This window comes from Podarcis tiliguerta (genome assembly GCF_965153285.1).
Source record: "Podarcis tiliguerta genome assembly, chromosome: 14".
Taxonomy (NCBI): Eukaryota; Metazoa; Chordata; class Lepidosauria; order Squamata; family Lacertidae; genus Podarcis; species Podarcis tiliguerta.
The window spans coordinates 4677731-4704972 of NC_139547.1; the positions used below are offsets into that span (position 1 = coordinate 4677731).

General features: G+C 41.7%; 1 protein-coding gene and 1 long non-coding RNA gene across 51 annotated transcripts in view; one reads left to right on the top strand and one right to left on the bottom strand.

Moving 5' to 3' along the window:
- Positions 1-27242, top strand: part of LOC310664289 — a 258524-nt gene that overhangs the window by 97563 nt on the left and 133719 nt on the right. The gene's annotated exons all lie outside the window — the stretch shown is intronic.
- Positions 1-27242, bottom strand: part of HERC1 (HECT and RLD domain containing E3 ubiquitin protein ligase family member 1) — a 111750-nt gene that overhangs the window by 27716 nt on the left and 56792 nt on the right. For 9 of the 50 annotated variants that reach the window (XM_083412880.1, XM_083412860.1, XM_083412875.1 and 6 more), the window contains 21 exons: positions 25549-25704; positions 25179-25285; positions 23256-23366; positions 21814-21990; positions 20782-21021; positions 20121-20204; positions 18543-19066; positions 16958-17733; positions 14053-14251; positions 13389-13549; positions 12843-12959; positions 12125-12356; positions 10266-10390; positions 9432-9652; positions 6839-7107; positions 5561-5613; positions 5261-5461; positions 4283-4457; positions 3038-3308; positions 1606-1819; positions 64-323 (listed from right to left, as the gene is read on the bottom strand). In XM_083412880.1, coding sequence (XP_083269006.1) covers positions 64-323; positions 1606-1819; positions 3038-3308; positions 4283-4457; positions 5261-5461; positions 5561-5613; positions 6839-7107; positions 9432-9652; positions 10266-10390; positions 12125-12356; positions 12843-12959; positions 13389-13549; positions 14053-14251; positions 16958-17733; positions 18543-19066; positions 20121-20204; positions 20782-21021; positions 21814-21990; positions 23256-23366; positions 25179-25285; positions 25549-25704 — 4673 coding nt within the window. The remainder of the gene's footprint in view (positions 1-63; positions 324-1605; positions 1820-3037; positions 3309-4282; positions 4458-5260; positions 5462-5560; positions 5614-6838; positions 7108-9431; positions 9653-10265; positions 10391-12124; positions 12357-12842; positions 12960-13388; positions 13550-14052; positions 14252-16957; positions 17734-18542; positions 19067-20120; positions 20205-20781; positions 21022-21813; positions 21991-23255; positions 23367-25178; positions 25286-25548; positions 25705-27242) is intronic. The other 41 variants (XM_083412897.1, XM_083412895.1, XM_083412893.1 and 38 more) reach the window with 19 other exon arrangements.

The window sequence follows — 27242 nt, forward strand, 5'->3', positions numbered from 1 at the left end:
AGCACCTCTTGGAGAAATGCCATTTAAAAAACAGTGATGTAGATATTCTGAAAGGATTATTACCCTGTTCTGGTGAGCCTCCAGCTTGATGAAGGAGCATTTGCGCAGATCCCCACCCATATCTGCAAGGGTCTGTGGGCTGGTTTGATTATCTCGATCTTGAGCTGCAAGAGTTCGGACAAGCTGCTGAGCAGCCCACTGCCTATGTTGCGAGGACAACCTTGAAGAAAGGCAGCAAGCTGCTAGTGCATTAGCCAGCTCCAGAGGGCCTACAGTAGAAGGATCATAGGAAGGATGGGCATACAAATGGGCAATTATACCTGCTTAGACAAAACAATGAGATGATGTCTGGATGAGTGACAAGAACAGATAAGGTTGAACATTATTACCCACAAAACAAGAATGGAAGGAGGACCCAGCCCACACATCTGAAATCTCCAAGGAGCTGAAAAAAACTCAAGTTTTCATGTATCCCCCACTCCTTCACTCAGCACAAAACTGGTATGCCTTCTCCACCTGTTTCCCCAAGAACGTTGCTAGAGCGTGTTCAACACCATACACACTCCCCTTTAAAACATTTCTCTTAGTATGTTAGAGCACAGAGTGCTCAACACCATGTTGAATTGCAATGGCAATTTTGCACTGGAAGAGACCTGCTTAACCAGGCCCAAGGCCTTTCTAGTCCAATATCCCCTTTCCCACAATGACCATTCTTATGGGCAGCCTACAAGCAGGCTATGAGGACAATAAACTTTCTCCTTCCAGCGTTGTCCCCCCACAAGGTATACAGAGGCATGGAAGTAATATACAAGCATCGTGACTAGCAACCATTGATAGCCTTCTCCTCCCTGAATTTGTCTAAACCACTTTTAAAGCCATCCAAGCTGCATCACTACAGCTTGAGGATGCAAATTCCACAGTTTAACTCTGCACTTTTGAAGAAGGAATTCCTTCTGCCTGTCCTGGATTCTAACAGTAAGAGAATCTAAATTTTCCTAAACTGAAAATCCCCCAACATAACCTTCCCTCATAGGAGAGTTGTTCCAATCCCCAACCATTTTGGTTGCCACTCCATGGCTGTATAATATCCCTTCTAAGATGCAATGACCAGATTTGCGGGATCCAAATACAGCCAGTGCAGGTACAACACTGCCAATTGCTTAAGGTGCCTCTGCCATTTTTTGGAGCCCCCCACCACTGCAGCACAACAGCTCACTCCACTTAACAGGGTCCTCCGCCCTTTATGGGAATTTTCCAAGAGGCAGGGTTCTATGGTGAGTTTGGGAAGGCAGGTTTTAGTCATGCATGCTTAACTCTGGGTCCAACTAACTGATTTTTAAAGTTTTAGAAAATAAATCCATAGCCATTTTACCACTCATTTCAATAGGCCAAGAATGTTTCATTTCATGTGGCTGTAGCTTACTTTTCCTTCCAAAAAGGAAAGGCAAAGCAGCCAGCAACAACAACAGAGGAAAGCAAATGCCATAATACAAAAACCAAAAAAATATTCTCAACCTTTGTCTACCCATGAAATGGTGAGAAACACTAGGGAGCTCTCAGTTCTGGTGCCTGTACTTAAAATGATGCCCTGTTAAGAATAAATACCTTTCTTTTCAACTTCTGTTTTATCATAATTTGGCCTCAGTTTGGCCCCCTTGTCTGCCAACAAGGCTACTAACGCTTGAGTCACAATAAAGTTGGGTGATGTTACAAGCTTATTCTCTTCTGCTATTCCTCGCAGAAAGCTTGGCAGGAATTTTCGTTGCACGGGATCATCCACTGTAGTCAAATTGACACCAGTTGCTGCGGAAATCAAGTTCTAAAAAACAAGAAATGAACAAAACACTGTAACAGCCAATATAAGTATTTTCAATTATACACATCATTTCAACTGTACAGATTTTTTCAAATAAATGAAGATGCCTAAAAGGTAGATATAATTCTAGTTATTAAGCTGTTTCTATTAAGGAGATGCTATTGCTACATATTAGGCCAAAGGCCATTAACAGTATCTGTTAATTTAGGGACTAAGTGTGTGTGGGGGGGGGGGAGTATTTACATGTCAGCATTCACATGCAACAAGTCAGACCTGGTTTACCTGCAATGAGTAGTGTGTTGATACATGTTGCCTGATCACATTGCTGGTGGCTGTTCATCGGTAGTTAGGGAGAAACCAACCATAGCCCTTGCTTTAGATACAGTGGGAAAACAAGGCTCCCAGGTGTGTTTATCCCACTCACAGAAGCAGGAGTAATGTGGAAGCAATCAGGCAGCATGCACCACTACAAGGCCTGTTCCAGATAAACCACGACTAGCCAGTAAGTCTTATTGTTATGTGTGAATACAGCAATGGATTGCTCTTCCATGTGTATCTTTGGAGGACAACTAGACTGGATGAACTTTCAAAGTTAAGAGAAGTGACTGCAAATGTTGGGGGAGGGGGGAACTAAGCCCTGTGCCACATGCTCTCCAGCCATATACTTCACTGCCACAGAAAGCAAGATTGTTCATTACCTTGTTGATTCCAGAGTTTAAAGGTATTATGGACTTTGTGATTCAAATAATGTTCAATTTAAAAGTACTCACTCTGCAATGCATAAGCACACCATGTTCCTTTTATACCAGATGCCCATTTTCAAAATTCTCATTTTGTCTGGTGTTATGAGGTTATTGTTAAGTATGTTAGTTATCACTACTAATGTTACATAATGGTTAGTCCATGTACATTGCCAAGTAGAGAACACTGCATGAAAACTAAGCAAACTTGCTTAAAGTTTTATAACAACAGCACTCACTCAATGCCAAAGTCAGAGGAGTGGGAGAAACTGGGTATGGTGATATACCAAAAGAGGATTGCACAGTTCTATGCGTTTAACCAAATCTCCTAAACCCCATTTCCCTTGGAAATACGCAATATTTCAGAGATTTTTCTTTTTAAAAAAGCAATTGTTATATGCCATTTCTTGGGATAACTTCAGAAAGAATAGATTTAGTACCAGAAAATAAAAACCCAGAGCAGAAGGATGGTTGATCCTACCTGGGTACACAGTTGAACCAGCAGTTTTGCAGCACTTGGGGTATTTGAAGCTAAACAACCAACAGCTGTGCTCAGATAGGCCAAGCAGGAAATGGGCTTGCTCATTTTGCTATGCACGCCTCGAGATCTCTCGGAGGAACCGGATACAGTACAGGGGCTTGTGGAGAGGCCTGCTCTCCCTGCGGCAGCCAGGCACATCAGTCGGACCAAGGTTCGGATATCGGTTAAACCCAAGGACTCAAGCCCAGCTGCAAGACTGCAACTAGACCCACTGTTGAGGAAAAAAAGGTAAGTTTTTTCTGCCTACTGACACCCCACACAAACACAGCATTCACATTTCAAGGCATCTATTATACATTGCAGTGGTCATAAAAAACCAAAGGACTGCAGCTCAGTGGTAGAGAATCAACCTCCAAGTTGGGCTAGAAATGTTCCCTGCCTCAAAACCCTGGAGAACTGCTGCTAGTCAGGGCACACAATATTGATCGAGTTGGTCTGACACAGTCCAAAGCAGCCCCTATGTCTCTAAACCGAGTATAGGATAAAGAGTACAAGTTATTGTTTTTCTGTCAAGGAGAATATTAAGTCAGTCCTCAGAAAGTCAGTGTCAGAGCAGCATACCATCATTATGTCTGCAATCAGGACCAGGGAAAAGGAAGGAAAGGACACTGGCAATCTACATCTGTTTGCTGTGGATGCAGGAGAACATGAGCCCTAGAAGTGGGAGGTGCCTCCTAGTAGCCCTGCCCCCTGGTCAAATTTTCCTTTGTTTCAATAGACTGTGAATGGAGAGTGTCCCCACATTCGGACCACTGGATAGAGCAATATGAGGGGTAGCCAATGTGGCACTTTCAAGACGTTTTGGACAACTCTCATCAGCCCCAGTCAGCTTGGCAAATTGTCAGGGATAATAGGAGTTATAGTTCACAACATTTGGGTGATACCATGCTAGGTATCCCTGAGACACAGAGAGACTGCCAGTGTTCAGAATTTTTTCTTGTTACTAAAGAAAAGGAATTATCTAGAGGGGGGTGGAACTTGCTTTGAAATTAACACGTGGCTACTTTGGAAAGCTTGCACTAAGATGGGAATTAGCCCTATTCTCCTTGTGTTATCTAGCAGATTTTTTACCATATTCAAAAGTTGGTTAGTTTCTATTTTGCTTTGGATTTTGTTTCAGATAACACCACAAGCTAACAATCACAGGGTCATTGTTCAAATCAGGTCCTCTAGAGCTTGACAAACCTGACAGAAAGGAGTGAGAGGGCTCTCATGACCATTGTTCTTGCCAAGAGGACTTGAGCTGCCGCCGTCACCCTTCTTAAAGCCATAACACGGTCGTGTGGATTTACCAGAGCAGCAGCTTGTTCTCCCAGAGTAATTCTGCCAGAAGAACTTTTTTCTATGGAGCCATGGCAACCTTGAATTCAAGGAGTGACAAGAAAAGGAAGCATTGCAGCATGTGCAAATTTATACCCAAATAATTCTATGTTTTGCAAGTCACCTTGAGCATTTTAAATAAAAAGTTAACTCATCAATGTTTAAATGTTTTTTAAAAGTGACGGCAGTTGCAAGTGTGAGACCTAATTCAGGAGGTTAACCTGCACTTTCCCCAAGGACTTGAGTAACAGAAACTGCACAAGATAAACACAATGGGTCATCTCATGCTGAAGTTAATGCTGGGCGGTTCAAAACCCTCTCTCACTCCCGTTTCCATCTACCTCACCTCAACTGATGATATCTCTATATCATTCATCATCCCACTGACTACAGTTGGAAACAAAACGGTGGACTAAGTGGTCCTTTGGTTGAAGCCAGCATTGTTCTTGCACCGAAGGGGTAGCTGAATAACTCCACTCACTGAGTCAACAACATACCTATGATTTCTTCAGAGGATGTCCCTTACATCATCTTATGTACCAAAAAAAGCCCTGCTGCTTTTACTCAACCCTACTCTCATGCTTTCCATTCCCAATACCACATTCCCTGCAGATCCTTAAAGGGCGGAGGAGATGGGAATAAGTGGTTTTGAAGTTTTCCTAGCTTTTGATGACACAGGAGGAAGCTATGAAAAAACATCTATTCCAAAGTAATAGTACCACCACCTAAAAACAGATGAAGCCAATTACTTTGGCTGCAATTTCACAGTGAGTATGTTCAGGATAATGACCAAGAAAAAACAGTGCAAGACTTCAGGCAATTATTTCTCTATGTAAAGTTTACCTATTTGCATCAGTGTTTCCTCCATACTATTGGTGGCTGTGACCATGGCAACTGAGGCTCCCAGTGGATCACTATCCGGGAACTGAACAGGCTCAGGTACAATACGGCGATCATTCAACCCAAGGGGTCCAGCCAACAGTTCAAATTCCTCTTCACCCGTCAGCTTTTCATCCTCGTCAACATCCAACATGTCCCAGTCTTCTAGCATGAGAGAAGTAAATTGCAGTTAGGTATACTATTTTAAAGCAAAACTTGAACTATGCACTGGTGTCATCTGAAAAGACCTACATAAAGCAGTACCTTCATAGACACTGTCTTGCTTGCCTATCAGGTCGGGTGCCTGTCCTTTATATCTGCACCAAAAAGAGAACACAACAATCTGCTGTTAAATCAAACACCCCATCTTTCTCTTTTTTTTTAAGTATTGTAGTCTTTTCTTGATTTTCTTGTTGTTGTTTTTTTGATGAAATATAGATTCCTCTTCAATTTTTCAACAGTCTTATCAAAGATGCACCACAATATCTTTCGAGATGCACCCCAGAAACTTCTGACACTACCAGTTCCAAGCAATAGCTGGGCCAAAGAACGGAGAGTCTGTATGTGATTTTGTGTCAGGCATTGAAACCCAAACTTTGTATAAAGCATCAGAATGAAATGCTGATTTTGAAAACATTATCTTAACAGTCTAATATTTGATTTCATAAATTATTTTAAAATGTGACAATTTTATTCTTCTCCCTCATGCAAAGAAGTTACACAGGACTTCATTAGCAGCTCACATTTGAAAGTCTGGAACAAACAGGACTGCCAATAAGTTTTGATGCTTGTGTATTTCTAACCTTCCTCCATATGGAGGCACCCTTATATCAAGTCAAACCACTGACCCCACCTAGGTGAATAGTCTCTACTTCTGGACAGAAAATTCATGGCCCTCCAGATGTTTTGGACTCCAGTTCTGATCATTCCAGACCATCAGCCATGCTGACTGGGGCCGAAGGGATTTGGAATCCAAAAATATTTCTCCATCTCTGCTCTAGCAAGGGTTAGATGCTATCTCCTCCAGATGTTGATGGATTACAACTTCCATCATTCTCCATTGTGCTGACTGGGGCTGATGGGAGTTTGAGTCCAACAACAATCCTAATCTAATTGGCAGCAGCTATCCAAGTTCTTAGACAATCTGTAAACAATATTGGACTATTAGTCAGTGCAGACCAATACAGTCTACTGACTGGCAGCGGCTTTTGAAGATCTCACACTAGGGTTGCTGGGGATTGGACCCAGCACCTTTGCCATTCAGAGGATATGCTCTGCTTCTGAGCTGTACCCTTCTAATGATGTCAGGGGGACCCTGTGACAGGGGTTAGGATGAGACTTGTCTTGCCCAAGGCTACCCAATGGAGCTTTCTGGCCATGCAAGGATTTTAAACCAAGCTTTCAGTATCCAACCCAACACTCTAGTTACTGTACCATATTGGCTCATGAAGTTCAGCTCTTTTATGATAAGTGCTTCCTTTTTCCTTTCCTTTCTTTCTTTTTTCCAGCAAAGGGCATCACAGGCTACACAGTCTTTGGTACCTTTCCGAGGAAGATGTCTTAGACTTGCTCTTCAAGGTCAAGTATTTTTCTCGGCAGCTGCCACACAAGAGGTAATAGGGATTCCCACTTCCACATTCGCCACCAAACCATCCATCCACATAGGAGCCATTGCTGCGGTAGCCCTGCCGGTTTGCGCTGCGCCCACAGCCAGGGTGGTTTCTTTTCATGTGTTGATTGAAGCTGACAACGCTGGATTCACACAACTCACATACTACCACCTCTTCTCTGTCTTCAGATTCGCAAACATGCTGCACAGTGTAATCACGCAGTTATAATCATGTACACACAGAAAAATCTAGTATTTCTATTGTATTTTAATGGACTGTCATAACCACAGCTGACTCAGCAGTTCTCAGTTGCAGCTTATTATGGAGGCAATAAAAAAACCTGGAAATACAGTGGATTGTCATAGTCAACCTTTGAATAGGTGCCCTTCAGATGTTTTGGATTACAACTCCAGTAAGTCCCAGCCAGGATGGCCAATAGTCAGGGATGGTGGAAGCTAGAGGGCACTAGGCTGGCAAAGGCAGCTGTAGGTCAACAACTTCAAATATATTAAAGTTAGCAGTTCGTACTTTACTGGCAACCTAATGGCATGAACCTTTCTTTGACAGGGTCAAAGAAAAATTCATGCCAAAAGTTCATTCAAAGTCTAAAAATCAAGAGTCTTATTTTCTGCCTATAAATCCCGTTTCTTGAGTTTAAAAAAATGGCCTACAGATGCTTAATTCACATGCTCTGCATACTTTGCAAAGCTGTGCAAATAGGTCTTACAAATTGGTTTGCTTTCAGTTTATTTTATGAGGAACTCTTAAGGAAAAGGTGGGGGGAGAAAACAGGAAGGTTTGCTGGTTTTATTGAACAAACCAATTCACCCTAATATTAGCAGGAAAAATACTTTTTTTCTCTAGCTCTTGCAATTGAAAGGAAAAGCCTAAAGTAAGAACTGCTCAATACATTTAGGCAAAATGAGGATGTAGATGGTGGTAGAATTCTGGACTGTACCACTACAACTGCAGGGTCATATTTCTGGGGGAAGGGTGGTCCATAAAAAGCTTCCTTCACTTAGTAAATTAACTCACAAGGAAGAAAAGTTTAGCATCTTTCTTCCTGATGAACTAATTTACTATAAGCATAGAGCATTCAAATACCTGAGGCCAGCTTCCTGAAATTTGAGGCAGCCTAGTTTGCCACCTCATTCTGTTTAATGTGCAGATTGGCTCAAAAGCCTCATCATTCTACAGACACTACTGCACTATTTACTTTTCCTTGAAAGTGATCAGAGAGCACCAGAACAGAGAAAGTCAGACCCCCTAGTCCATCTAGCTCAGTATTGTCTACACTGACTGGCAGTGGCTCTTTAGGGATTCAGGCAGGAGGTCTCTTCCCACCCTACCTGGGTATGTCAAGGATTGAACCTGGGACCTTCTGAATGCAAAGCAAGTGCTCTACCACTGAGCTACAGCCCAATACATTTGGGTACATTTGTTAGATCCTAATTCAAAATAAGGGCAATTATGTCTTCACTACTCAAGCATAGCACTAGACATCTTTAAAGCCTATGGTTTTCAGCACCTTCAGCAAGATGCTAAGCCAAAGACACCTGCTTACTTGAAGAGGCAGCAAAACATATATGAACACTGCTGTGAAAACATCAACGCGCACAATGATCATCTCAATCTGAGAAGCACTTTAAGCAGCAACTGTTACATTGAAACTATACAGGATATTGTAACTAGAAGCAATTTAGCATATTCCCAAAGCATTAAACAAGGTACAATCTTCAATGAATTTCTCTCACACTGGAGAGCTCTTGCATAACCGTCATTTTGTTCAAAATAAAAGTTCTACAACAGCCTTCCCCAATGCTGGCCTCCAGTTGTTAAGGGTAACCACGCTGGATGAGTTCAGGGGGAGCTGTAGTCCAAACTACCTGGAGCATACCAGGTTGGATTATTATTATTATTTTTTTAAAAAAAGAAATGTACTGTTCCAATGTAGATAATTCCAGCTGATGTTTGGGGCTGCTCTTTGAGGCTGATTTTTGGCCGTGTTTGGATGACTTCAAGCCCCAATTTGTCCCAGCCATGACTTCATCCGCCCCACAGCTGACATCAAACATGACATCAGGTGTGGGGTAGGTGTGCATGGCCAAACTGGCCTGCCTGCGGGCAGGGGTGCTACTTGGGCCTACAGGCCAGAGTTTTCCTAGCCCTGATTTAGGGGAATATTAGCCACTCATCATCTCTGATGAATGAAATCATGCAACTGTCTAAAAAACTTTTTTACAGCTTGCCTGTTTTTCCTTTAAAATGTCAAGTGACTTAATTAGCAGAAAAGACAGCTGGCAAATGGGAAAGCAGTCAAAGTAAAGAGAAACTGTTTCACATGAAATGTACCAATGAGAACTACATGACGATATTCACTTGTGCTGTTAAGAGCCTGGAACCATCCAAATAAGGGTTAGCAGCAATAATGTTAATAAAACAATTGCTTAGGTAATGCATAATGTTATTTCATTTCCTAGAAAGCAAGTAATAAGCAAAGCAGCCCCAGCTGCAATCACACACACCCAGGTAGGCCAATCCAATACCTCCGGGATCCACATTCCTAGAATGTCATTATCACTGGCAAGATCCTGCCCAAACATGGCTTCCATGGCTTCATCATCCAAGTCAATTTCTAACTCCTCATCCAAGTTGAAGTCATACAGCGCTCCAGGGTCTTGCGGCAAGGAGATCCCTTCTCTCCGGCTCTGATTCCTGTGCGCCTGTACAGAGCGGTACAATCCCGCTTAAATCAGAGAGAGAGAAAAGAAGCACACAGTTTGTTTTGCGGGTTAGTAGTAGCAGTACATGCTAGCTATGGTCAAAGCTGCAACTTAGCAAAATGGGTGCTGTGATGGATAAGGACACTTAAACTGCAGGACCTCTTAGGAGAGATGTCATTCACATTTCAAAGTGGGACACACTGTGCTACTCTCATTCACCAGCCAACACCAGCACCACCAGGCCCCAAAGAAGAGATGTCATTCACTTACATGGGGAAGCAGGGGCAAATATAAGGACTATACTTGGTCCCCTGACTCCAAAAGCAGGGCTTCCTTCCCTAGCCCCAACCGTTTGGGTTGATGGCACCTCAATTTACATTGTCACACGAAACTTATCAGCCACAAAAATCATCATCATTTCTACGTAAGTCCCACTCTGGGTTCTATTTCTTAACCACACCATTCTGACAAGATTAGAAACTGCTCTATTATACACACACATATGAAAATGTTAACATACACACTGACACATACAAGGCTAGCAGAACACATTTAAAGTTCTGTGCTACAGAGTACATGCCCTCTTCAGCAGGGATGAAAAGAAAAGGGTGTTGAAAAATATTTTCAAACACCTACCAGCACGGGCTAGCAGCGTCCGAGCAGCTAAGTCAAATTTGTGCCTCCTGGTCACTGCTGATCGACCCCTTGAGGTGGGTCCACTTCCAGATGCTGCATTTTCTACGTGTTCCATACTATCATGGCTGAAATGTACAAATAGTTTAGAAATATTGAAATGTGTCAAGTATTCATTAACATTAATCCAGACTGGACATCGGACCAAGAAGGGGGTAATGTTTATATTGCCTAAGCGCTTGTTGTAGATAGTCTAACTCTCATAAAGCATAGAGGCCTTGATTTCTACTAAATTAGGTCCCTATCGCCAGTTATTTGCTCCATTGTAGGACTGCTCTAACTAGAACTGGAGAAATGTATAGCTCTGCTTTTATTTCTAACTTCTGAATGTATAACTCATAATACGCTCAGTCACTTTTGCTTTACCACAGATTAGGGTCTTTATTTAGATCAGGAATGTGAATGCATTAGTTCTTCTACTGTGAAAATTGATCTCCATATGCTCTCTTTCTTGTAATAAACAACTTGGTGTGATTATGCTTGTGGAGAGTAAGTATAAGTTAGGCACATGTTAGAACAGCACTTGATTGATCTCTCTCAAGCGACAGGTTTCTGGGGTTCTTATGTAGGGAAGAGACATATAATGCCTTTTGTGTCTTGCCTCTTAAGACAGATTTTTCAGAAAATATTTGAGAACAGAAGAGCCCTGCTGAGCTAGTCAGCACTCTATTTCTCACAGCAGTCAACAAGCCTGAGCTGGCTGTGGCTGACGAGGCTTGTAAGTTCCAAACAGCTGGAGAAACCTGATTGGGCAACACTGCTCTGAACTATTGGTTAACAGACTTGGCCCCCATGGGTTTCTCTAATCCCATCTAAGATAGACTGATTTTAAAAAACTAATGCATATTTTAAAAATAACCATATTGCATATTTTAATAGTAAACATGGATGAGAGCCAACAAACTGAAGCTCAATCTAGATAAGAGTGAGGCACTGTTAGTGGGTGGTTCCCTAGACCAGATGGCTGGGAAGTTGCCTGCTCTTGAAGGAGTGCGTCCTTTGCTGTCACTTGAGGCTCAGGCGGCCTCAGTGGTGCAGAGTGCCTTCTATCAGCTTTGGCTGGTGGCCTAGCTGCGCCCCTATCTGGACAGGGATAGCCTAACTTTTGTTGTCTATGGTCTGGTATCCTCTAGGTTAGATTACTGCAATGCGTTATATGTAGGGGTGCCTCTGAAGACAGTTCAGAAATGGCAGCTGGTGCAGAATTTGGCGGCTAGGCTGCTCACCGGGGCAACATGGTCTGAGCATATTACACCAATCCTGGGCTGAGTCCACTGGCTGCCAAATAGTTTCTGGGCCCAATTCAAAGTGCTGGTTTTGACATATAAAGCCTTAAGCAGCTCAGGATTGCAGTACCTCAAGGACCACCTCTCTCCATATGAAGCTACCTGGACCCTGAGATCATCCTCCGAAGCACTTCTTCCTGTGCCTGCTCCATGAGAGGTCTGGAAGGTGGCAGCATGAGAATGGGCTTTTCTTGCTCCCCCCAGGGAGATTTGGCTGGCGGCTTTATTATACATCTTTAGGCACTAGGTGAAAATGTTCTTTAACCAGGCCTTTGGCTGACTGATATCTGATGCCCTTTTAAATGTGTTGTGGGAGGGACAATTATTGGTTTGCTTTTGTTCTATTTTTTATCATGTAATTTTAAGTTGTCAGTCACCCTGAGATCTATGGATAAAGGGTGGTATACAAAATGAATGAATGAATGAAATAGTTTTGCGCTGGGGAGTACCATTGTGTGGAAAACTAATACTTACAATCCCATTAAGGCTTGAAACCTGAAGAAACCAACATTTTACCTTTCGCTAAAACCTTCCTCCATTTCAGTGGCATCAGCTGAAGGGATGTCACCAGGAGACTGCAGGTAACACTGATCACTTGACTTCCCGCTGCCCCCAGAAACTACAGTGCCATGGAGGGAATCGGCTGTTTCTTCTGACTGAGGGTCTTCGTCTTCCTCATTCCCAGGATGCTCTATCATCCACATTGCTAAGACTGTAATGTTTTGAGCATCTGCTTCTCCTCTTGCACCTAAGAAAGAAAATGACACCCAATTAAGAAAACAGGAATGCCCTGTTAGAAATGGATATAAATTCCAAAATTCATGACAGAAACTCTTTCCAAAGTTTTGTTACATGCAGCTTGATAGCTGATGCAACAGCCAACATCCAGAGCATCTTGCCTTCACCTCTTTTAAAGGGCAGTCCCTCCTTCTTACAACTGCAGAGAAAAGCTTGAGTGTGCTTGGAAATCTGAAGAAACCAATTGAGAGAACCTCATGGTGGGTGGTTGTTCAGGACCTTCTACTATTTGATCCTGGGCTCTTATTCCTTGAGCAACTTCAAGGGAGTGCTTGTCCCCATTACACTTTACAGACTAGTGTTTGACAACAAAGAGCAAACCCTTTAATGAAAAGGAAAGCTATGACACTTCAGAGCCTAACTGGCTTGTTACTTGTGCTCTCTCTCTCTCTGACAAAGCGGTGCAGTGCATATTCCTTGACAGCAGAAGGATTACCTGTGGCTTCCATTGCTTTCGCAATCTGCCGTAAGGAGAAGCCCATTTCTAACAAGGGCACAGCAATAGCTGGTGGAGGAGGGGAAGTTGAAAGGCGGCTGCTTGGGTCCGACAAAGCTGTGGATTGTAGAAAAAGAATGAATGGCAAATCAGCACCATCTCCTTCATAATTCATACTGCAACTTAGTCAGGCTACAAAAGTTCAAAATCATTTATTTTGGCTGCATTTCCCCAAACACATACATATTTGTATGCATTTTTTCCTATATGCTTAGTCTTGCACATAATTGTACAAAGTTCAGTTACATCTTTTTGTTACTACAAAAGGGGGGGAGTAGTAATATCTTCCACATATCTGCCAATGAATGTTTTAGTATTAAGAGGTTAAACCATTAGCATTCCCTGGCACTGATGCCTTGACCAGCTGAGGGCACATACAGTGATAATAAACACACAAATTTCAGTACAGATATGAAGAGAACAAAATTGAGTTGCAATATATATATATTTTAAATAAACCTTACTAAGGCAATGGATGAAACCTACCTGTTCGATTGGCAGGTCGTGCAGACTGAGAATCAGGAGAGGTCAGTGATTGTCTCCTGCCTACTTCATCAGAAGGAGATGTTGGCAAAGAGGATATGGGAGGAGTTTGGGCACGTCTTGTTGGGAGTACAGTAGTAGTTGGGTAACTGGAGAACATTTGCCTTTTAAAAATATATACATAAAAATGGTAAAGCAATGGATAGCAATGCAATGCATACCAACAAACAAGATAAATACCTGTATTTCTAATATTACATGGTGATAGCTGTAACCCACCAATGGGATGTGTATGGATGTCAGCAAAAGTAGGACCTATTCCTCACCATCTCTCCCTCCTAAACAAGCCTCCTTCAAATTTAAAAGGAGATTTGAAAACAGCTTGAGGGTTCAATGGGCACAACCTCTTCTGTGAGTGCTGACAACCCAACTCAACACTATTACGTCTGGCACCATTAGTCAGCAAGTAAAAAAACACACAGTTTTATTGTTGAAAGTAGGAAGGGAACAGCCTTTTATTAAAAGATATACTGCTTCTTGCTACTCTAGTTTGCAAACATTTTCAGAAAATGAAATCTATCTTTCGGTGAAAACTTATCAAGATACAAAATGATTACAAACTTGGCTGGATTGTTTATGAGAAGCAAGATCAGAAGTCAATCCATACCTAAGAAGGCTAAGAGGCAAAACACCAGGGGACTCGGAGGCAGGCACAGTTTCTGTATCAGTCACCGGAGTGGTGGCAGTTGTTGTATCTTCTAGAGAGCTGCTCATGAAAGATGTCGTACTAGAGGCTGAAGGACTCGTCGTCACAGGTGTCTGGGCCTGCTGAGCTTGGTCGTTTTCTTCTGCTTGCTGGTCCACTTCTGCAGAACAATTTAATGTTTTTCCATATCATTTAGCTTTTAAAAATTTCATTTATGACTTTCTCCTTATAAAGCACCTTGAAGCAATTTCACAATACAACAAACACATACTCAAAACAATGGCATTTACAAAAAGTTTAAAATATTGTGTACATTAAAAAAATCAAATCTAATACAGACACTGATTGGAATAAAAATATAGCTATACAGATACCCTTATTTTTACAGGCAACTGCAGCACACCTGGGACTGAATACATGTGGGCCTCCTGAAGGCATCTTCTTAGCAAACATGGGAAATAGGCCACTTTGCCTTCTCCTGCAGAACTCTCCTTACATTCTAATATGTGGTTCTAAAGTTTTGATTGTTGAATGAAGGATTGGGTGGCTGATATTTATTCTGTTAGAACATGCCATATCACAAGGAACGATCCCTTCAGACGTAAACTTTATGGAGCACCCTTCTTCCTAATATATGGGCTGGTGCTATCATTATTCCTCATTCTGCACTAATTAAAGGCATGCTTATTTGCCCAATTGACTTTTTTGGGGGGGGTTGTACATTGATATTGTACACTTTTATTTTAAATTTTAAATGTTTTTATGTGAATTATATTGCTGTAACCTGCCCTAGGATCATGAGCTGATGAAGAGGGGTCTAGGAACCAAAATAATAAATAAACAGTAAATGATAATCAAGTATTCCAGCAGTAGCCAGAAAGGTATCCCTGGGACACTCCAAAGCAGAATTTGAAGCCAATTGCCACTGTGCCCTCTGCCAACTCCCCATATGCTCTAGCACAATGCAGGCAAATGCTCCTCAACTGGAGACATGAGTGCTGAAAGGACAACTGCAACCTTAGCTCAGAACACAGACCAGGGGGATTCTTTGCCCAGCCTTTCATTCACTGATGGTTTCTGTGGAGACAGAAACAACTCCAGTCCATCACTGGAGAAGCCTAAAGACAGCAGACATGTGAGTGGCTTTCGGGGGAAAACAATAATTCAGGGCAGAACAAGATGGAACAATACTGTGAGTACAGGAGATAATTGCTGGATGGAAGGTGAGTACATTTCCATATCCTAAACACATTTTCACAAGTTGCCCCCCCCCCAACCATGCATCAAAACCAGACCAGCTTGGGGGGCGGGGAATTCGCAGAAGGCATTAAGTACCTTCCCTTCCGCCATTTCTAGAGGAGTACTGCCTATGACGACCGGCAGCAGCTCTCTCTCTGAGAGATCTGCATTGGCTCCCAGTACGTTTCCAAGCACAATTCAAAGTATTGGTGCTGACCTTTAAAGCCCTAAATGGCCTTGATCCTGTATACCTGAAGGAGCGTCCCCACCCCCATCGTTCAGCCTGGACAATGAGATCCGGCGCCGAGGGCCTTCTGGCAGTTCCCTCATTGTGAGAAGTGAGGTTACAGGGAACCAGACAGAGGGCATTCTCGGTAGTGGCGCCCACCCTGTGGAACACCCTGCCCTCAGATGTGAAGGAAATAAGTAGCTATCCTACTTTTAAAAGACATCTGAAGGCTTCAGGGAAGTTTTTAATATTTAACGCTGTATTGTTTTTAATACTTGATTGGGAGCCGCCCAGAGTGGCTGGGGAAACTCAGCCAGATGGGCGGGGTATAAATAATAAATTATTATATTATTATTATTTCAGGTAGGGGTCTTTCCCAGCCTCCCCCTGGAGATGCCAGGGGCTGAACCTGGGGCACTCTGCATGCAAAAGCAAATGGTTTTACCACTGAGCTACAACATTTCCCCAAGTGGTTGCAACCACTTTTACCCAGACATCTAGTTCCACCCACATACCTTATGTTGAAACTGCTACTCAAGACTGGTAGCAGTTCTCCCAAATTCTCAGGCAAACAAATGCTTTCACAGGTCCACTACCCAAGATCCTTACAAGTGGTGATGCCATGGGCTGACCATGGGGTTTTCTGCATGTAAAACATATGCCCTTGCACAATAGGAACCACCCTCTACCATATAGAATTAAATTCAAATAACCAAAGACCTTTGTGATGTACAGGTAAAAGGGGGAAATGTCGTAAGATTATTTGTGCAAGCACACTCAAATCATGCTATGGTAGTTCACACTATTGTTAAAACACTGATGCTCATCTAGAGGAGCAGAGATCAAGGGGAGAAACTAGGGAGGGTCACAGGAGCTGCTTTGTCTCCACAAATCTTTGTCATGTGATGTGATCCTACCACTCCTAAGCTGTGCAAAGAGTGAAATTGTTTGCAGACACCTCCTGCAGGCTAGCCAGAGTATAAAGAGTAACTGCTATGTTGCACTAACTAGAAGAATTTTAGAAAGCTGTCATTTAATGCAACAGCCAAGCTTATGTTTTTTTTTTTAAAAAAGGACTCCTTAGTTTTCTTTAATTAAGCTAAAGGACATGGAAAGTGAATGAACAAGGTAAGGCTATTGGTCAGCATGATTACAGCTACCTTTAGTTATGGCAGAGACCAACAAGACAGACTGACTAACACAAAGCAAAGTAAATGGCTAGGGCGCTGCACACCAACTGCTGTTCTTGTACCACAATACACAATATCACACTGGCTCTGCAGGAACAACATAACAGTATTGCTGGCTTTTCACAGGCACAAATATTAGGAAAAGGGTATCCTACCAGCGTAATTGTGTTCAAATTAACATCTATACACTTGCATAATTAAAGTGTACCTTGCTTAATTTTGCTGCCACACTGGTCCTCCAACAGCCCGTGAACCACTAATTTGTAGATCATTGCTTGTGCCCGTTCCAAATCAGCCAGTCCTAGTGCCCTCTTGATAGGTGAGCGCATGACTGCCCGTTTCACCATATGGCGCATCAAGAACTGCAAGGCAGCACGCATTTCCACATCTTCGTGAACAATGGGCGAACTTGCACAATCAGAATTATGGCCACTCTCTGCCAGGACCTTTGGTATCAGTAACAATTCAGCATATTTACTACAACTAAGGAGAGTGCTAAGCGATTTCATAGCACCAAGGTAAAGATAAGACAACTGCACTGCTCTGATTTCTGATTGTACAGCATCATGATTCTTGGAGGCATGTTCATGAGTCTTCCTTTTGCCTTCGGCATTTGGATGCTGGCTCTCCACACCCAAGGAAACAGATTCTAAGGAAAACGAAGCAATTTCATTTTCAGATTTTGAACTTGTAGCTCCATGGCCTTTGATCTCCTCAGTGCTTGGCACCGACCGAGCATCCGATCCAGAGTCACCTTCTGTTCTCTGGTCAACATCTCCTTTGTCTTCTGCATCATGCTTGTGTTTCTTCTCATGTCGCTTGACGCTTTGCTTCCCCATGTCTTCATGGATGCCAGTCAGGAAGGTGAGGTCCAGCAACACAGTGGCTGTCAGTCCACGGAATCTTGCAACATCAAAAGGCAGCGGTTCGCAAGGTTCCAGATTATACAATGGCGTGTCACTAGGCGACCAAAAAGTTGGGAAGCTTTAATAAAGATCAGAATGACACAGGAAGAAGCAAGTGAGGGATAGACAGGAGGAAAGCACGGGAAATAATGTAGGCAAAATAAGACATAAAATATATTTAATCAAAATCTAAATGAATTGACAGTCTAAAAAAGTAAATGTAAATTGGGGGGTGGGGGGTGGGAGGGAATGAGGGTTATGATCAGTTAATGGGGAGAGATGATACTCAGTGCAGAAGGTAACAAAAAATGAGTGTGCTGTTTCAAACAAAACAGTTCATTCCAAATACCCAACAAAGGTAATCATAAAATACTGAGGAAGTTTTTGCTATATTAGACACGTTTGTTTTGGAAAATGTTTCCTAATGGACGAAAGCACCCTGGGATCTCAACTGGGTTCTGGCACTAAGTAGGGAGGTGGCACGCCCCCTAATATATTTTCACAAAATAAAAATGCAAAACATAAACTTAGCAGCACTTTAAAGTGTTAAAAAAACCTATTCTGGCAGAAGTTTCTGAGAGCTCACAGAATATGCCACAAGAGATGTGTTACCTTCTAAGGTGCCACAAGGCACTTGATACCATCATTCAGACATTACTTAGCTTATAGTCCAAATGTCATAAATAACACTCCCTAATGTTACAAAGCAATGGCCTCAAAACCCACAGTAGCAAAAGGTTACAAGAAATTTATTTCCAGGTTGAGCTGTCTGATATTTAACTGGCTACTAGTATTAGCAACTACTATCTCACATTTTAAAAGTCAGTGACATTTCCTAAGGACTAACAACTGGCCACTTGTCTAACACCAATACTGAAAACACTATACCTGATTGTAATCTCAGCTTCGTCCCACTGCACCTTGGCAGACGTGCTGCCTTCTTTGACCACTCCAAGCAAGGTGGCATGCCGCCCAGTTTGCCGGTGAACACAGCGGCCTCCAACTCTAAGCCCAGCATCCACTCCACCAATCACTGCCAGGACTGGCCACACCTCCACACACAAGGTCTTCAGCTGGAGCTCTGAGAGATCTGCCAACCCATGCCGACTGCCGTGTCTGCCTTTCTCCTCCTCCTTGCTCTCCTTCTCCTCTCGTGCCTCATTCTCCTCTCGACTTTGAACAGAGCGGCTTTTCTTCAGTTTCTGACCTGCCTCTTTAAGGCATGATTTGAGCTTGTGCAGCCGCTCCATCATTTTCTTATTGATGCAATGTGTCCACCGGTCTGTTCGATGGAGGATGCGGATAAGCTGAATTGTGGCCTCTGCAAGCACAGCAGCAACAGGGCTGCAAATGGGGTCTCCTGGCAGCAAATCCCTCGGGGTGCCCCGCATCTGCATGTCACAGATTTTTACCTATGCACACAGACACACAAGGAAATTCACTGAGCTGGATTCCCAGTTTTTTGGTAAAATTTATTTGCAAATTAGAAATCTTCTAAACGAATCAGAAAGGGTTTATTTTTTGTAATGTTCACCAATATTGCAGGTCTGCTACAAAGCAGACTTCTATGCGCTTTAGTGAGAGGTTGTAGCAATGAGGAAGAGTTTACCCAACTATACTGACAAGCACATGTGAGTCAATTTTTGACATCTCAGTGATTCTTCCATGCCGTTACAGATGATTTCAAAATACAGATATATTTACAAACATGTAACAAATTATTTAATTTTATATCCTGCCTTCTTTCATCATGGAAACCAAGGCAGAATGCATATGGTTTCCAAGCACTGACCAGACCCAGATCTGCTTAGCTTCAGCAAATGCCTTCAGACCATACCCTGGGACATTTAAGTTTTGGAAGCCAGTTATGAAGGTGTGCTTCTCTGTCGACATAAATTCTCATCTTCCATCATGTCCCAGCACTCTGTCTTAGTATAAGTGGAGCAGAAGGGAGGTGTATTGAGGAAGCTCTGTGGACAGAACCCTCCCCCTAATTTGCTATTCCTGCCAATGTTGGACTTGCGAGTGCTCTCAGCTCAGCACGGACAGTAGGACAAGTTGAGAGATGTCAGGACTGCCCAGGCTTTTTATTTCCCCTGACCTGCCAAGCTTGCTGTATCCAAATGCTGACAGGAGTAGGGAAGAGAGAATGAAGGGGCTAGAACAAGCTTGGCTGAGGGTGTTGTCTTCTTGCATGGAAAGGAATCCCTGATTCAGCCCTGGCAAAAGAATTTCAGATAGCAGGGCTGAAAAAGACCTCTGCCTGATACTCTGAAGAACATATATCAGTAGCAACATAAAATACTGTTTAAATAGACCAATTCCATATAAACATGTATGTATGTACGCGCGCGCACACACACACACAGAGCTAAAAATGCTCAATTTATTCCACATATTATACTCATAGACCCTTACCAAAACAGCATATTAACCTTCACCACTATTGCTAAATATCCAGCTTACCTTTTCTCCAGGATTACTGCTATAAAACATCACACATGGGTATAATTCTGCAGCATCCACATCTTCAAAAGCCAGTTTTGGTTCCTGGGGGGAGGGGGGGAGATAGTAGACAGCAAACTGATTATGTTAGTCACCAATTTTGCAAGGAGCACTTCCTTACTGATTACCATCAGGTCATGATTCATTTAGCATCAATTTAAAAGTTTAGATAAGCCTTCCCCAACCTGGTGACCTCCAGCCGTTTTGAACACCATCACCTATCAAGCTCAGCTTGATGCTGGGGCTGATGGGAGTTCTGATCTACGACATCGGGAGACTACTAAGTTGCCACGTTCTTCTTCTGATGAAGAACGTGGTCTGTTCAGTTGTGGCACCTACACTATAGAATTTGTGTTCCCCTGAGGTCAAGTTGACACACTCCCTACCCTTCCTTTCAAAATTTAGAAAGATTTGTTTCATTGTGCCCTTTCATTTGATTTCAGTTCAAAAATTTAGAACTTTGTGGTAGTTTGTATTATGCCTTTGTTTTGTCTGCTGTACTGCTTTTTTGTAACTGCTGACTGAATGTTGTTTTACTGTTGTGAACTGCTTTGAAAACCATTACAGGTTAAAAAAATTAACAGTATACCAATGTCATAAATAAGCAATAGAAGATTCATACTTCTCCATTTTTTCCAAAGGAGATAGTTCTCGCTTCCATATCCAGCACGCATGTTATGAAGTCCCCTTGGGTAAAACTGGTCAGTGTCAGCGTCTGCTCCCCATTATGGTAGAGATTGCCACTATATGCTCGGTACAGCCACATGTCTGAGGTAGTGCGATGGTTAAAATCGTGAACTGGCCAACGAGACACTCCAACGCAAGTCCCTTCATTGCCTCGATTTTCCTTCACAATATAGAACTAGAAGGTGAAGAAAAACCATCAACACCCATGGGCTACTTAAAACATCATGAAGCACAAAGACATATAAAAGTAATGGGGATTTGAACAGTCATTTCAACCCTCAAATTAATCACTATTGAACTGCAAAGGGGAGGGGAGAGGCTCAGTAGACCCACGGACATCCAATAGGCTATCTTGTCAAGGTGTACTTAGCAATTATTTAAAAACAGCAATGATCTTTTATCTCTACCATTTTTGGGGGAAAAATATTATGAAGAAAAATGAAGTATTCCACAGAATGATGGAAACAAAAGGATTGTTGTTTTAAGATCATTGTTAGGTGGAGCTTCTGATTATTTCTCTCCCCCCCCCAAAAAAAATTAGATTTGACATATGATTTAGGTTTATATCTGGCAGAATATCCCATAAAATTTCAGAGTGTCCCATGAGCCTCTCACTTCCCCATACAGTTTACCTGGCCTCACAAGTCTTTGCAGAAAGATATAAAATCTAGTGCAGGCCAAAGTATGCCACTGATCTGTACTGCTCAACCCACAGGCTTAGAGAAGCCCAGCAAATCATGAACAAGACCTAAAAACTGTGGACTCTGGAAGTCCCGCTTGCAAGGGTCAGAAATCCTGTGCAAATCCAGGGAACAAATTTAGGCAACCTGAAAAAAAAATGCCATTAGAACTAGAGTTCAAATACATTCCCTCTATTTTGAGCAGTACAGTTTGTGGGTTAAGGACACAATGGGTTTATCTATACACCTTGCTTCATCTCTATTTTTAAACTGGGCTTTCTACATACCTTCCACTGGTAACACCCAGAAGTGACTCCAGTGGATGCTAATCCATATCCCTTTCCACCGCTCCCATGAGTTAAGATCTGACCATTCTCTACTAAGCAGCACTGAGCCTTCTCAGGGTCAAACGATACTTCCTGTATAGGGAGATTTTCATCTTCTTCTTCAGATTCACCCTGTTTCTTTCAAAAACAGAATATAAACACCTCACATTGTGGTCAATTAAACAGATGGGGGGGAGCACAATCTAGCAGTAAAAAATAATAATTAAGGGATAAAAGATGTATAAAAATACAAAATACCTTTTTCAAAAATAACCATAGATACAAACACTCCAATATTAAAACTTGATAAACCAAATCCCATATGAGACTGTAGCGGACTCACCCCACTAACTGCCCCCAATTCAATACAGCAGGCCCACCGCACAGTACGCGAACGAATTTCTTCCATTTACCACAGGCTATCTTGTGTGAGGGGAACTTTGTTTCAGGGAGTCTCAGGCAGGAGTTGATCAAACAAGGAAAGTTTTATTTACAAAAAGAGATTGGTGAAACAAAGTTGGGCTAGGAAGAAGTTAACTTTTACTTAAGCTAAATATAAAGATGTCACAGGCTTAAACACAGTAGTATATGCACCTCTTTTATTAAACTTCAGTTGCTAAATACTTCAGGTAAATGTTCCAGTTTCTAGAATAGGTGGTGAAATGCTTAACTCAGTTTCTCTTGTTCCTTTACTTGGTTATGACAGGTGTCTTAGTTAAATACTTTGGACACAGCGCAGCTTCCTTCACAGCTTTAATGCTCTGTTTCATGATCTGTTTCGTCATTTACCCCCTCTCACTTCTGAGGTATAAGAGACCTTGGGATCCCCTCTTAACTGGCTTGGGAGTCATCTTTTCCTAGAAGAGCTCTCCCCGCCTGACGGGAAGGAGACACAGGGGATCTGTAGTCCCACAGCTTCTCCCTCCCCTGCTCAGACTCAGCCCTCCAGGCAACTCCTGTCTCCTCACACGGTCCTCCTCTCTTCAGTACGAGGCTCCTTCCTCTAGCTACAGATATTCTCCGCAGAGCGGATGCTAAACTCACATTTGAACCCACTCTCTTGGACAAACCCGTTCCTAATCCCTTTCTCCCATCTCAAACCAAACTCAACCCTGTCTCGCTACAGCTCTTTCCCTTCTCTATCCCCATCTCAAGGCTTCCTCAGAAGCTGCTCCTTTTATGTGCCCCCCCCCATTCTGCTCCTCCCCTTTCTACAGCCAGCTGACTTTGTAGCCAATCAGAGAGAGGCTCCAACCCCCTGGTGGAACTCTGAGGGACTGCATCACCAGGGCTCGGCTTTCCGTCACAGGCCTTTCAACATGAGCCAAACATGTTTCAAGACAAAGGACTTCATCAGTGGCTGAAAAGAACATTACGAAATTGATCAGAATTAAAGCTAGTACCTGCAGCTTCATTTCTTTTTCTTTCTCCTTGATCTGAATTATGTGCTTGGCTTGTGCAACAGGACTTTCCCACATACAATCAGACAGAAGGGAGAACAACCGATCAATAACCTGTTTGGGAAACATGATTGAAGAACATTTAATTCCAAATAGTCACAGGTAATTTTTAAGGCTGTATTTCCTGTCCTGCTTACACTACAGATAACAAAGCAACCAGGGGTTTGAAGCAGTCAACTGAAGACAGTTTTTCTCTTCTTTTTATAAACACACCTCTGAAAACCTGTGATTTGGTGCAATCCAGGTCTGATGAAGTGGCTACGGGGCCAGGAAAAATACCTCTGCCTTGTTTCCTTTTTTATAATCATGGGGGGGGGGGTACTCCCTTTCCCCAACCCAAAAGCATAGTTCATACAAGCACTGAAGTGGAGAGAAAGTTGCTAATATCAATATGAAGGAAAATGTTAACACAATTATATTAAGGAATGCAGCAGAAGCAGTTCGTCCTATAGCGGGGTTTTTTATGTGTTGAATGAATGATCACCAGTCCACCATAAAAGTCTCTTGGGCATTTGACCCTCTAGCCACACAAAGGTTTTGTATCACTTTTCCAGAAAGTGCTATGTCCCAATTTACCTTATTCCACTGTTGTACATTTAAACCCTTTGATTCTTTCCAATTTCTAGCTATCAATATTTTTTCTGCCATTAACAAGCAACCTATTAAAAGTTTATTTAATAACCATTGGGTTGTTTTAGGAGGACTTTTTTTTCTTCAAGTTTTCCCAGGATTTTTGTTATTTCTACAAATATTTTATGCCAGAACTGGGCAACTTTGGCACAGTCCCACCACACATGGAGGATGTGAAGGAACTGTGAGCTGTACACCCCCCCCCCTTTTCCAGGTGAGCATCAGTTATCCATTTTAGTTACTTCTGTAGGTATTAAAGATCATTTTGGTATTGTTTTCAAATAATTTCCTTTTAATCTAGCTAAAGTTGTTTTGCTAGGACCTCTGGCCTTGTGACCTTAGGCAGCCATGGTCACTTAGAGAAGATGTGGATGCTGGGCAGATCAGTGATCAGATTGTCAAAAAAGCAGCTTCATTATTTTCAGGCTGTTGCTGAGGGCTGAGAAGTAACTTTAAATATTTAATTACAATTTTTGATTATTAACAAAAAAGAAAATATTTCACCAATCAATCAACAAAAATTCTGACTTTATAAATCTCAACTTCCCTCCCCGTCTTTCTGTAGTCCTTAAAATAATTTTATCTTTCCCTGCATATCCCAAATCGTTCCAATCTATTATTTTTATTGTTATTATCTGTTATTTCCATTTCTTAATAAAAAATTGGTATCTTGCTTTCTTATTCTTTCCATAAGTTTTGCCATTTCTTCATATTCCATTAGTTTCTGCAACCATTCTTCTCTCATTGGGACTTTTCGTCTTTCCATTTTGGGCAATTATTATTCTTGCAGCTATAGCTGCATAAATAAATAAGTTTCTATATTGTTTAGGTAGCTCTGATCCCATTATCCCCAAAAGAAAAACTTCTGGTTTTTAAACAAATGTTATCTTAAACATCTTTTTCAGTTCATTATATAACATTTCCCAGTAAGCTTTAACCTTATTGCAAGACCGCCACATATGGAAATGGGTACCTTCTTTCTCTTTACATTTCCAACACTTATTTGACTTTGCTTTATACATTTTTGCCAATCTACTAGGTGTTAGGTAGCATCTATATATGCTATATTTTCATATAGTTTTCTCTTAAACCATAGCATGCTGTAAATTTCATATCCATATGGGCTGAGAAGTAACTTAAACCAAACCACAGTTTCTAAGATGCAAATGCCACCAAAATAGTCACTGCTGCAAACACAAAAACTTAACATTTTACAATATTGTAAAGTATGAAGACCTGAGCCATCTGGTCATCCTCCACACCCGATTCACAAGCAGGCAGCACAGCTTCCAGAACATGTAGCGCAAGCAGCCTGGTCCTCAAGTTGCCAACCAAAGGTACACCTAGAAATGGGACCCAGAAGGAAAGTTGGTGCTACCAACACATGCTAATAACATATCAAACAAAGTTACAAACCAGTGGTGTGTCTATAAAAAGGTGTCAAATATCCAGAATACACAGGATAAAATGGGCCGCTCACTTAAATACACAAAACATGTATAAAGAGTTTCTGTAATTATTCATTTGATGGACATGATGCAAGCTTCTATCTCCAAATGATAAACACACTCCCCACACATAAAAAACGAAGACCATAGGACCATACCTGAACAACATTTCTGAGAAGCTATGTTCAGGAGCACCTCTGTCCACTTTGGGGATGCCATTTTGGACTGAATGGCTTTTGAAGAAACCACCCTTCTAAGAAAGACTAAGAAATCGCCTAGATGCAACTCTGCAGCATGCTGTTTTCGAAGAGCCACTGTGGATTTAAAACAATAAAAATTATTATTGCAAAAAGGAAAGGGGTTCATATTTTCAAAAGGCCTGATTTGAATATGCTCTGCCTGGAGAGTGCCTAGGAAAAGACAACCAGCTGTCTATCCTACCTTCTGCCAGCAGGTGTCATTGCTGTTTTGCAGCCAAATGATTAATCCACTCTGCTTTTATTGTCCACTGTCTTTAATTTTTTTATTGCTTTTATATAGGGTGCCCTGAAAGCTTTCTCAGCTGAAGAGCAGGGCAAAAGTATTTTTTTTAAAGTAAAAGAACAAATAATACACAAGAATATCCTTTTGTTGTGCAACAAAATTCTTCTTACACTAACTTTATTTCTGCTCTCTTGGACCAAATTTAGATTTATTCCATTTCATGGGTGCCTTTTTCTGTACCAGAAGGGAAAAGGTAAGCAATGATTTGTAAAATAGTTCAATAAGAAGCATCAATAGGGGCTGCGGATAAAGATTACAACAGAGGTGGAGAGACAAAATTCTCAGCAACACTTAAAGTCCCACCATTTTCAAAAGTGTCAAAATGTAAACAATGCTCCCCACTAATTCTGACACTGCTTGTAAAGATGTTTTCATGTTTACATTGTCCACTCTCATTTGTTCTTTCTCAAATAAGATCATTTGCCCTCAAATTATCTCATCTCATAGCAGTGTTGTTCACCACATGATCTCTCATCCACTGAGAACATAAATCGTGTAATTTGGATTTACGGATGAAGGGAAGGAGGAGGAGGAGGAGGAGGAGGAGGAGGAGGAGGAGGAGGAGGAAACAAATAGACCATATAATATTTATATTTACTTGGAGAAACTTAATTGTGGTTACCTTTTCTGTACTTCTAACAACTAGGGCAATATTGGCAACATAGGTCAAGCTGTCATCTTTTTTTTGCCTCTGCCATTAGCATGCATGTACAAATCCAATTAATTGTTTACTGCAATAGGTTTCCAGTGCATAAAACAAAAATATAGAAGTCTCTGAGGAATAATTGGGGATGTGGGCTCTTTTCTATAGCACAAAGCATGGAAACAGAGAGTACATGCAGGTCCCACTATCCAAATACAATGCTTCCCAAGAAATCATTAGTTAGGTGAGTATTCACATAGCAATCTGATGATCTGCATTGTTTCAATTGTTTCCTATGGGAACATTTCTATTTTTTTTTTTTTTTTAGGTTTTGCAGCTTTTATCTTTTTTTTTTTTTTATAAATATTTTATTCGTTTTTGCATAAAAGACAACAAAGCAAAACAAAACAACAAACAATACACCAAAAACATACAGAATTACACAAACATAACATACTACAAAAAACAGAAATAAAAACAATCTTATCTTCATATTAATCTTGCATTAACTTGTTTCTCTGACTTCCCCGAGTCTCCCTTCCCTGTATTCCAATTCATACAATTAAACAACAAATCCCATTCCTCTGTCATAATTAACCTCTTTTCTGATTTGAATGTCTTAATATAGCTTATTCAATGCTTAGAACTTAGAATGTTGGGTCTTCT